We start from the raw sequence: 12110 nt of genomic DNA, 5'->3' as shown, positions 1-12110 counted from the left end.
TTGACTGCCGGCCTCCCCAGCGAATTAAAGAGTAAAGAGAGGTGAGGAGAGGCATAAGAGTCAGGTAGGTTGGCTTTTTTTAATTCAGAAGTATAAGTAACCAACTATTTGAATAATTTTAAGGGTCTGGAAAGGATAAGATTTAAGTAGAGTTCAATTGTATTTGTTGGCTATTACAATTGAATAGTTCCCTATTATCAGGTGTGTGTGTGCCTCGATGCCAATGAAAAGAGAGACAGAGCAAGAGAGCGAGAGTGAGAGCAAGAGAAAGAGCGAGAGAGCGAGAGAGAGAAGGGGAAGCCGGTGGAGGGGCTAGCACTAAGGCTGGGGTTTGGGTATCGACATCGACCACTTCACAGCTGTGTCTGGGCTCAGTCTTCAACGGAAGGCTCGCTTCTGTGGTCCAGAGAGTAAAGGAGCGAAGCAGTGCCCAAGGACTTACATCAATGTCAGCGAGTAGTTACATCATGTTCCAGTTATGTGTGAGCCGCTACTCTGAAGGGGAAGCTTGTTTGATAAACTTGTTTTTTCCAGAGGGTGCATGACCGAAAGCCTAATGATAAGCTGCTTTCTCTGAAATCAAGATAGTGTTATATTTCTAACCATATATGTCATTTGAAAAGTTGCGGAAAGTGATGTAGTATTTGGGAAAAAATGTAATAGTGTAGTTATTTTTTAATCATAAAGCTCACATCCCATCTTATGGAGAAAACTTTTTAAACCATAGAAACATTTCCTAAAAAATGTGGAACATGTATTAACAATTTTGGACCAGGTTTAAAAAATACACTGGGGGCCCTAGCCAGTGTGGCTTAGTTAACTGGAGCATCATCCCGGAGACTGAAGGGTCGCAGGTTCGATTCCCAGTCAGGGCATATACCCAGGTTGCAGGTTCGATCCCCAGTCAGGACGCATACGGGAGGCAACTGATCAATGTTTCTCTCTCCTTCTCTCTCTCCCCTTCTTTCTTCTCTCTCTGAAGGCAATGAAAAAATGTCCTCAGATGAGGATTAAAAAAAATACACTAGGCATTTAATTAAAATTGGGTCTCTTTTTGTTAGCAAAGGGTTAGCTTCTTTTATCAAAGAACAGGTGTTCAAGGAGAAAGAATGCATCAAGGTTAGAGCCATCGGTAATGAAAACCTCCAAGAGTGAGACCACAGGCTCACAGGCTGACTTACATTCTTGCTCAGAGGATCCCTAAAAAGGTGTGAGGGTGGACCACCAGTCACTAACATCCCCCCCTACTTTGGAGATTGTTAAAAAGATAAATCCTCAGATAACAGTTTTAAAATGACACACCCTTGCAGAGTAGGACACTGCTGAGTGATACCTATCTTACCAAAGTCGGCCCAACACTTGATTCCCACACAAGCGTGTCAGAGAAAGAAAGCAGCCAGCCATCGGCAACCACAACTAAAGTTACAGCTGGATGACTTCAGGTTTCAAACTGCTTTGTTACACCTCCCAGTTTCCACCGAGGACTTCTGGCCTGCTTTCCGTGCACTTGCTAACACCAGCGTGGGACTCTCTTAACCCTTCTCAGGTTGAATATTCAGACCCAGATTCTCTGGGGAACCGCACACCCACCTGCTCGTTACTAGCTCTGTAGACCTTTCCCAAATGAACCAGAGAGACTGAACTCTCTAACCGTAACTCTGACTCCTTGGGAGTCGAGGTTCCAGGAGGTGGGCTGCCTCCACACCAGCTCCGTGCCTGTGGTTGCTCTCTGGGGCAAGATGGCTTTTCTCGGCCTGTCCTATTTATCACCGTGTTCTGTGCTGGCCTATGTCAAAGCCAATATCCGTCCAGAACACCTGAACCCATCGATCAGTTCACACCGTGACGACTCCCAGCTTGTCAATGACTATCACTTTAATTAAGAGAAACCTTATCCGGGGTTACGATAACAAACATAAACCACTGCTATTGTCTTCCTTAGTACTACATGGTCATCAAAATATTTTCATCACTATATTTGCTTAGTTTCAGGTTGTATAAAAATAGCAATCCAAAGTGACCTAAAAAGGCGGGTTTCGAAGGTAAAATAATGGAACCACAGCATGGACACACTATATGCGCTCTCAGGAATAAACACAGATGACAAACGGGAGACAGCAGCCTCCCCCCACCCCCAGCTGGCATCTCCTCACTCATCCTGGCTACGGCCTGCCCCAGCATGCATGAGCTTCTCCCTTGCCTGCCTTTCCAGACCTAACATAGTTATGTGGCACCGAAAAAAAAAGGGGGAGAGAGATTTATTTTTTTACTTATTCATCAAGATAAATGTTCTATCTAGAGCTATTCTTTTTAGCGATGACTTAAGAAGCAGAACAACAGGCTGCAGTCTTTTCTTGTTCCAGAGCGGCAGAGCCGCTCACTCTGTTTGGTTTGGAAACAGAAAAAAATGTAACGGGGACTCAACCCCCCGGAGGCCTTGTGCATGGCTGACCACTTTCAGTTACCGCTCGCCGTAACCTTTGGGGAAAGGGTTCTTAATGCACAAGGCTGACCTCCAGTCACATGGCAGTTCTCCAATCCAGTAACACTATTTCATTTTCCTTGTAATGTTGGTATGACGGCTGCTGCTTTTTTGGGGTGGTTCCGATCAAGTCTACCGAACACTTCAGTACATTTGATTCAGGACACAATGTTTTCTCGTGGACCATTTGGGCCTATATGCAATCTCATTCGTTTCTTCGCAATTTCAAAACTTCTTTGGACAGTTATCTTTAAATCTCCTGCCTTGGACGAGCCCCTTAGCTAACACTGGGTCCCTTCCTTCCTTCCAGAACGCACTACTGGAGAACGTGATAACACTCACTCTTTGTATGGGAGTGATGGGTCAAGAGCCTAATTACAACTTCCCCACCTGTCTACTGCTCTCCTTCTAAGAAGCACACAGGCCATTCCATCACTGGCTGTGAAAGAACCATTTGCCCTAAGCCAGTCAGCCATGGTCTCTCCCCTACCTTACTTAAAGAAAACCTGCTTGTCCCTGATGGTATCGCTTCTCCAAAACCAGGAGCAGAGGCAGCTGGTTTTCTCATGCCCCAGAGCCTCCCAACAGGAGACGGAGCAACCTCCCTGCAGAGCTCTCCCATGGGGCCCGTCCCCCCCCACCCAAAACCTCTCCCCTCTGGCATCAGAGGTGGCTCTCACAGCCCAATGCACTACAGATTTGGGCTTTCTTCCTAAGCATCATGATCTTGGAGGATCTGAATCCCACGAAAATCACCCAGTCGACCTCCTGCTGCACATGTCCCTGACTTCCTCTAGCCCCACAACCATAACTGGCGCTCTAAGAGCTTACTCCTGCGGCTGCTCAGTGGAGCTTAGTTCCCAGAACTACTTCGCCTCCGACATTTCGGAGCAGAAAATTCCACTGTCTGTGGGGGAAGGAAGTCTCCCTTCCCAAGATGCCTGCTTTCTTGTTGTGCCTTCACCTGCAGTGCATCCGCCTCTGCAGCCCCCACTCACCAGCCCCTGAGGGTGTCTTCCCGCCCCTCCGCACCCCCCACCAGCTCCGCTCCAGCAGGTGCCTGCAGTCCAGCTTTCCTGCAGCACGAGCAGGTCACCACCTCTCCCTCTTCCTCTCTGAATGACCCCACCCACCTACTTTCTCTAGTCCCACTCCTGTTCCATGGGCTCCCACCCGAGGAAAATTTCACCGTGTACTGATGCACAACCACTAGGACTGTGTGGTTTCTAATGAAGGTAAGGCCCTCAAGGCAACCAGTCTTCTGCCATCAGGCATCCATGACCGAGGCTCTGCCACATCTCTTCCACAACCCTTAAACCACCTGAAAATCTACAGCATTTACGGGGGCGGCAAAGCCTGTGCCCAGTATTATCCTAAGACACCGAATCTACCATACCAAGAACCACCGTAACTCCTGAGCAGTTACTCGGGCACTCCGTGCCTCACTCCTCATTGGTGAATGGAACAGCGTTACTGTCCCATCAGACGGTCATGGGAACGAAATGAGATGATGCACTTGAAGCGCTGGGCTCACTATAGAGCACCTAGTCCTTAATCAGGAGGAGCTACTGATGGAGAATGATGATGAGGATGATGGTTACCCTGCAGGTATGACTATCCCAATTGTGCAGACAAGAATCCTAAGGACACAGCATCACATAGTTAGTAACTGGTGGCAGGTCCTTCTGCTTCCGAAAGGCATGCTTTTTCAATGCCACCCCCACCCCATCCTCCACACCCTGCCTGCTGCTTCATAGAGGAGAAGTGAGTCCATCAGATGCCCTCAGGTTTGGAACAAGGAACAGAGAGGGCTCAACTGACACAAGTGGTTTAGACATGGAAATTAATAAAGAACAGTAGAGGAAATGGCGCAGCCAAAGAACTTATCCACATGACCCATGGACATGAACAAGGGTGGGGGCGTTGCCTGAGGGAGTGGGGGGTGCTGGGTGGAGAGAGGCAAAGGGGACAAAATCAGGACAACCGTAATAGCATAATGAATAAAATATAATAAAACATAAAACAAGATGAGTCTATGTAAAAAAAAATAAAATAAAAAATAAAGGATTCCAAGGGAACTCAGGATTAGAGATTGAGAATTTCATTTTTTAAAAAGATGGCGCTTCAACATACTTTATGTTAACTCATTCCAAGACAATTTTCTCTATAGTGGACACCTTCCATTAACAATAAAATTGTTTTGTCGATGATAGGATCTTCTTCTTTTATTTTTAGTATACTTTATTGATTATGCTATTACAGTTGTCCCACTTTTTCCCCCTTTGTCCCCTTCTGCCTGGTACCCTCGTTTCCTCCATTGATCCCCCCTCAGTTCCTGTCCATGGGTCATGCATATGAGTTCTTTGGCTTCTCCATTCCTGTAGTATTCTTACCATTCTCCTGTCTATTTTGTACCTACCAATTATGCTTTGTAATTCCTGCACCTTTTCTCCCATTCTCCCCGCTTCTCCCTCAGAGCTGATAACCCTCCAAATGATCTTCTTGTCTATGATTGATTCTGTCCCTGTTCCAGTTGTTTGCTTAGATTCTTTTTGTTTTTTTGTTTTTTAAATTGAGTTGCTAATAGTTGTGAATTTGTTGTCTTTTTAATGTCCATAGCTTTGACCTTCTTTTTCTTAAATAAGTCCCTTTAACATTTCATGTAATAATGGGTTGGTGCTGATGAACTCCTTAGCTTTACCTTGTCTGGGAAGCACTTTATCTGTTCTTCAATTCTAAATGATAGCTTTGCTGGATAGAGTTATCTCGGTTGTAGGTCCTTGCTTTTCATCACTTTGAATACTTCTTGCCAGTCCCTTCTTGCCAGAAAAGTTTCTTTTGAGAAGTCAGCTGATAGTCTTATGGGCACTCCTTTGTAGGTAACTCTCTGCTTTTCTCTTGCTGCTTTTAAGATTCTCTCCTTATCTTTTATACCTTTGGCATTTTAGTTATGATATGTCTTGGTGTGGTCCTCTTTGGGCCCAACTTGTTTGAGATTCTCTGTGCTTCCTGGACTTGTATGTCTTCACCAAATTAGGGAAGTTTTCTTTCATTGTTTTTTTCAAATAAGTTTTCAGTTTCTTGCTCTTCCTCTTCTCCTTCTGGCATCCCTATGATTCAGATGTTGGCACTTTTGGAAATGTCCCAGAGTCTTCTTATTCTCTCCTCGGTTTTTTAATTCTTGTTTTTTTCTTTCTGTTCTGGTTGAGTGCTTATTTCTTCCTTATGTTCCAAATCATTGATTTGAACCCCAGCTTCCTTCCCTTCACTGATGGCTCCCTATAGAGTTTTCTTTATTTCACTTAGTGTACCCTTCATTTCTTCCTTTGTGTTCTTTGAGTTCAATGAGTTCTTTGAGCATCCTGATCACCAGTGTTTTGAACTCTGCATCTGATAGGCTGGCTCTCTCCATTTCACTTAGTTCTTTCTCTGGGGTTTTGTCCTGTTCTTTCATTTGGACCGTATTTCTTTGTCCCCTCAATTTGGCAGCCTCCTTATGGTTGTTTCTGTGTATTAGGTAGAACTGTTTTGACTCCCTATAAAAGTCATCTATAAACTGTGTGGGGCAGAGCCTTAGGTAATCACCAGGATGGGGCAACCCGCTTCACCACTTTGTGGCTCTGTGTGGGGGGAGGGCTTGGAGAGGGGACTGTGCTGCTGCCTGGCTTCTGGGGGTTTGCCCAGCACTCACCCCATTTCCAGTCACTTCACTCACTCCCTGTATGTGACTGGCCTCCTCCAGCTGTTGCTCTGTTGGTGAATCCGAGAGTGTGTGGCTTTTAAGACCACCCAGGCCCTTTAAGTGAAGTTTTCTAAAGATCTGTCAGTTTCTTCCACTGCCCCAGGCCCCACTGATTTTTACAGCCAGAAGTTATAGGGACTTATCTTCCTGGCCCTGGAATCCTGGGCTGTGCAGTCTGGCCCGGGGCTGGGATTGCTTGCTCCCAAGGTGGCCCTCCTGATTTTTATCTACCACACGTGAATGTGGGACTGTCCGTACCCATTCTGCAACCACTACCTCTCCACACCATACCATATCTCCTCACCTCTCCTCCCCATCTCCACATCTCCACCCCTCCCACCAATGTGAATGAATCTGGCTTCTTTAAACCCTTGGTTGTTGGACTTCCATACAGTTCAATTTTCTAACAGTTACTTGTTTTGAGATTTAGTTGTAATTCCTGCTTGTGGTTGCACAAGGAGGTGAAGTGTGTCTACCTACGCCTCCATCTTGACCAGAAGTCCAAGAATGGAATCTCAATGAAATGTCCCAAGTTTCAAGTGAAAGAAGTATCTGAATTATCTTGCTTACACTGAGTAACTATGGTGTTTTATTTTTAATGGCAAATATTAAATTTGAGTCAATTTGTTCAATACTGTTTCTTATTTGAAACACATTTATAATATTCTTACAAGTGTTGCTTAAAGTTTTAAGTTGAGATTTTTTTTTCAAAATATAACATGAAAATTGACCTCCATAGAGAACATGCTTTGTTTCTGCCTGCTAGATATAATTGCACCCCTCGCTAGTAATAGCATCCCAATTTTTCTTTGGTGTAGGAACCGCCACTCTCCCACTTTCTGGCCATAGAGTCATGTGGAGTTAATGGCACCGATTGGCTCCGGCAGTGGTCACGTGACCAAGGCCTGACCAATGAGAGGCTCACATTCCTCTGGCTCACTGACTAATTCAGAGAGAGACATATGACTGACTCCAGGTCCTGGCCAGGAACAGCCCAGCCCTAGGACTTGTAATCAAACCACAGGGAAAGAGAAGCACTTTTCCCACAGAAACTATTAAGCTGATAAGATATAAACTGGCATCTCCATCACCATATGGTGGAAAGCTGCCTAAGAGTGGAGCCAAAAACAGGAAGGCAGAGATACAAGAGCTTCTTCCTGTCATTTGATCACCTGGACCCAGCTGCGACCAAGGCCAAGCTCCTGGAGCTTTCCTGTGTCATGTGCCAATAAATTCCTTTTTGTTTGTTGGTTTAAGCCAGTTTCAGCTGGGCTTCTGCCATTTCCAACCAAAAATATCCCATCGCAACCTATTTGTGCCAAATAGCTAAGATCATTCACTGAATTTTTTTTTTAAAGCATGGTTGATTTCTGCAGGCTTTTGAAAACAGCCGAATGTCATCACATTGAATCCACTTGTATTTCTTCTGCCTGTCACTGCACGGTGATTCAATTTTGAAGAGACAGAGGGAGAGAAAGAAGAAAGGTTCACTCCCCGATATGCATGTGAGTCTCTCTTAAGGTAATTAAATTTCTACATTCACCCATGCATTCTTCCTTATCTCTGGTTTCTAAAGTTAATCTTCTACATGTTTAATCCTTGTCACTTGTCCTAGTATCTATTTCCATCCATTATTCTCTCCCTTGCCATAGATAACCCCCTCCCCAAGCCATCCTCGGCCTTTCTGATGCTACCGGCTTCTACCCTTTATCCTGTAAGTACAACCACATCTCCTCCATGCAAAAATTAAATGAAAGAGTAACAGACTTCAATACATGACATCGCACATACACCAGCCAGGCAGAAGCAGTAAGAAAAAAATGAAATAGTGTTAACTATTAATGATGATTGTCTCCGATGGTAGGATAATGGCTGATTTTTTCTCTTTTATAAAAAAAATACTTTTCTGCACTTTCCAAATCTTTCTGGTATTCCTTTTAAAAGAGAAATCTTATGCTTCCTCTTTCAGCAACCAACATTTTCCCATCCTTTACTGCCAGACACTGAATGGAAGACCACGCCCACTTCCAGGCTCCTTGCTCCTGCCCCCTTTGACTCACACCACTCACCTGCAACTACAGTCCCCACGGTGGCCAGTGTGGCCACCACGCCACATCCTACGGCTTATCGTCTCCCTTTAGCCCACCTAACCTCTATGGATCATCAGCCACCCCGTCCCTTGACGCAAGTTGGAATCTGCAGCATTATCCTCAGATTTTCTCCCCTTTCCTTCCCCATCCAGTCGTTGGACCACCTTACCAATTCTATTTCCAAGTGGACCCTGACTCTGTCTCCTCTTCCTGTGGTGACTGTCCTGTCCACGGTCTGACCCCCATGTGGCCTCACCCCCATCACTCCTCTCTGCCTCCACCGCTCCCTCATATTTATCACCCCAAAGCTCAAACAAAATTACTCAATTCCCCTGCCTTAAGATGTCTGGAGGATCTTGAATGCATACAAACCCAAGTACCATTCCTGGCACCCAGGGCCCCGCCCAAGCCAGCCACAGCCCATCGGCCACATCCTTGGTCTCCGTGGAAACACACGGGCCGTCCTGGCCGCCCTGCACCCAGCGCCTCTCTGCGGGCTCTCTCCTGGGCCCAGGTGGTCCTCCTCCCCCTTCCCGCAGGAGCTCCTGCTCCCCCTTGAAGACCCAGACTGGCATTTAATTCTTATCATTTTAGTAATTAGCACTTATCACAGTGTACTCCAGTCCCCAGGAGACACTGACCTACTTAAGGGAAGAAATGTCTTATTTGTTATTACATCCTGGCTTCTTGCCTATGAATAAATAGGAAAAGACGGATAAAATAGAAATTGCAGGCCTCCCTAAAGCACTGAGTTTTGCTTATATATTAAGGGAGAAAGTGTAGTATTTCTGAGTTCTGCAAATAACCATGGTTCTCCCGAAGAAGACCCCCTGCGGTCTGTGGAGCCTGGGGGTGGTCCCGCCTGAAGCTCTCCGCTCTCCGTGCCCGCGGCATGATTGCGGCTACTCCCTTTGGTTTGGGGTCAGTTTCTTTAGATTCAAAAAAAAAATGTTTAAATCTTTGAAATAAGAGGTTTAACTTGTCTTAATTTCTCAGGTCCTTGTTCATTCACAGCATCACCTAATGTTACAGTCCTATTTATGTGTAAATCTATAGCTTCAGCTTTAAAAAAACAACAGGTTTGCCCTGGCTGGCGCAGCTCAGTGGGCTTCGAACCAAAGTGTAGCAGGTTCGATTCCCAGTCAGGGCACATGTCTGGGTTGCAGGCCACGGCCCCCAGCAACCGCACATTAATGTTTCCCCCTCTCTGTCTCTTTCTCCCTCCCTTCCCTCTCTAAAAATAAATAAGTAAAATCTTTTTTAAAATCTTTAAAAAAAACAAAAAACAAAAACAAAAACAAATTTAAAAACAACAGGTTTGAGTATAACTTATGCACAGAAAAGCAATACCATAATATTCTTGTACTTTTTCCAATTAAATGTACTACATTTATTTTTAAAAGGGTCATTTACTCAATAAAATTATATCGTTTTAATTACAGGACATACAATGAGCTATCTATAGACCCACAGAAAAATTAAATCTGGAGATTTCAGGATTTTAAAAAGTAGTTCAATGACATCTCACATCCTGGACTAGTTAATTTTGCTGACCCAATGTTCACAAGGCATCGATAAATTTCATTAGAAATTTTCATGATCTAAAGGAAAGAAAAAGTCATGAAGTCAATCTCTGCTTGAAAAGAACTGATGGAATTCATTCAATACACATTCACTAAGCACTAGATTCAAAGCACAACACAAAAAACTGCAGTGGAGGCGGGCAAGACACTCCACTTCCCTCAGGTCCCTCAGTTTCCACGGGGACAAGAAGAGAAGATAAATAACTCCAATAAAGGCCCAATGGGATGAGGCCCAATAAGAGTGGTCCAAATTGCTATCAAAGTTCAGAAGAGAAAGAGACATTATACCCAGTTGATTATATCAAATTCTTTTCCCAAAGAATACAATGTAAGCCCTGAAAAATAGAATTTTTACATAGAACGTTGGGGAAAATGTCATTCCAAGGCAGGGGAAGAGCAAAACACTAGGAACCCAGACAGGAGGCGTGAGGTCCGTGTGCGCCCCCGAGGGCGACCTCACAGAGGGGACCGTCTGCTCACCCCTCTGTCATGGGCCTTGCTCCACCCCGGGCTGCAGCGTCTCCTTCTGCCTCATGAGGCGTCGGTGAGCTTCAGGCTAAAACACAAACAGCCTTCTACTCCCAAAGGATTCCGGGTGCAATCCAGAGGGCAATGAAAAACAATTGAAAGCTTTTACGCAGAGGTCCTGAGAGGGCAGGAGAGTGTCTGAAGAAATCAGTCTGGCCACGACGTGTAAAAAGGGAAGGGACAGACCGGGACACTGAGTGACAGGAAAGAGGTGCAGGTGCCGAACTCACCGTGGCCAAATGTTTTCCTAACAAACTGAGCGATCTGTACTGCTTCCTTTGTACCTAAAATCCTATATAAAATGCGCATTAACTCCCAAAAACTGTACAACCCCATCCTTACCTTCTCTTAATTCTTCCTGATAATTAAAAAATACGTTTTGGGTGTTTGACCACAGACAGATTTCAAGTGCCATCATCCCCCTTCTGCCCCGAGTTGGTGCAGGCTGGTGAGAAAGCCAGGCACGGTTTCCTGTGTGCAGGCGGGGGCGAGCAAACCAGGCCAGCCTCTGCCCGTGCACACCCCGCCCTACGCCCTGTCCCAGTGAAAACCAAAGCCAGGCACCCCTCCTTCACGCAAGCTGGATGGACCAGGCTGATGCCATTCCTGCCTTCCCCGAAGAGCCTCATCGTGTGAGTAATAAGCCTGTTCACACCCTCTAGGTGTGTGTGTGTGGTGGGGGGGCACCATCAGTCCTGACATCGAACTAGTGTGGGGTGAGTGGGGCCGGGGTTGATCCCCCCCTTCCGTGAAGTAACCACAAACACTCTGAAACAGGGAACTGTGCAAAGTCCTCGCTCCACTCGGGTGGGAAGTAGGGATGCAGAGGAGGGGTGGATGGAGGTCCCGACGGGGTTCCCCAGTCACAGAAACCTCTCAGACACAGCAGCACTTTCATGCAGTGTCCTGGGGTCTCCAGATCGACTCTGTGTTGGCTGGCTGTGCCCAGTGGTCACGCACGTCCACTCGTGCACCTAAGTTATCAACTTCAAACCGATTCCCTGTGCGCTCGGTCAGTGCTCGGCCCTGGCCGCTGCCCACGGCTGACTCTGAGACACTGAACTATCATGGGGCCACGTGCTTAAGTCTCCTGTCGCCACTTGCTTTTAACCAGCAGGAGTCTCTACTAAAGTTGGGAGGGAAACACGGACATGTCCCTTTCTTCAAGTTCCACATTAAAGGCCTCGGGAGGCTAAAAAGCTAAAATGGAAAGTCACAAATAATCATATTCTTTGAATAGTACTTTAGTCACAAACTGAATGATAACCTTCATGTGTACACAGCACAGAAAGTATTCCGTGCCTTTTCGGCCAGAACTACACATATCTGAAGGCCATAACCATGCAAAACAGTGCCTTCCTCAGGAGGAGCTTAGCAAATCATAACAGTAAGTACTTACCCATCTTTAGCTGCTCCTGCAGAGCCTAGGAAAGAAAACAAGACAGGTTTGTATTAGTGTGAGAGTATGACTACGAAAATTATACGCCCGCTACCCAATTAAAATAATAATCTACATGAGGCAACTTGAGGAAATGGTGTTTTAAAAGATTATTTCAAAGAGGAGGGCAAAAAGACAATCATAAAAGTCAAATCTTAAATTTCTAATTTGTTCCACCCGTTTTTGACAATTCCTCCATATTACCAGGTGTTGGGTCTGAAGGGGTTTTACAGACCACGGAACCCAA

General features: G+C 45.6%; 1 protein-coding gene across 2 annotated transcripts in view; it reads right to left on the bottom strand.

Moving 5' to 3' along the window:
• Positions 1-12110, bottom strand: part of C2H12orf75 (chromosome 2 C12orf75 homolog) — a 35477-nt gene that overhangs the window by 10838 nt on the left and 12529 nt on the right. For both annotated transcript variants that reach the window (XM_036019518.1, XM_028531539.2), the window contains exon 2: positions 11825-11849. In XM_036019518.1, the coding sequence (XP_035875411.1) occupies positions 11825-11849 (25 nt within the window). The remainder of the gene's footprint in view (positions 1-11824; positions 11850-12110) is intronic.

The sequence above is a fragment of the Phyllostomus discolor genome, chromosome 2 (assembly GCF_004126475.2).
Source record: "Phyllostomus discolor isolate MPI-MPIP mPhyDis1 chromosome 2, mPhyDis1.pri.v3, whole genome shotgun sequence".
NCBI lineage: Eukaryota > Metazoa > Chordata > Mammalia > Chiroptera > Phyllostomidae > Phyllostomus > Phyllostomus discolor.
This window is presented reverse-complemented; position numbering and strand designations above follow the sequence as displayed.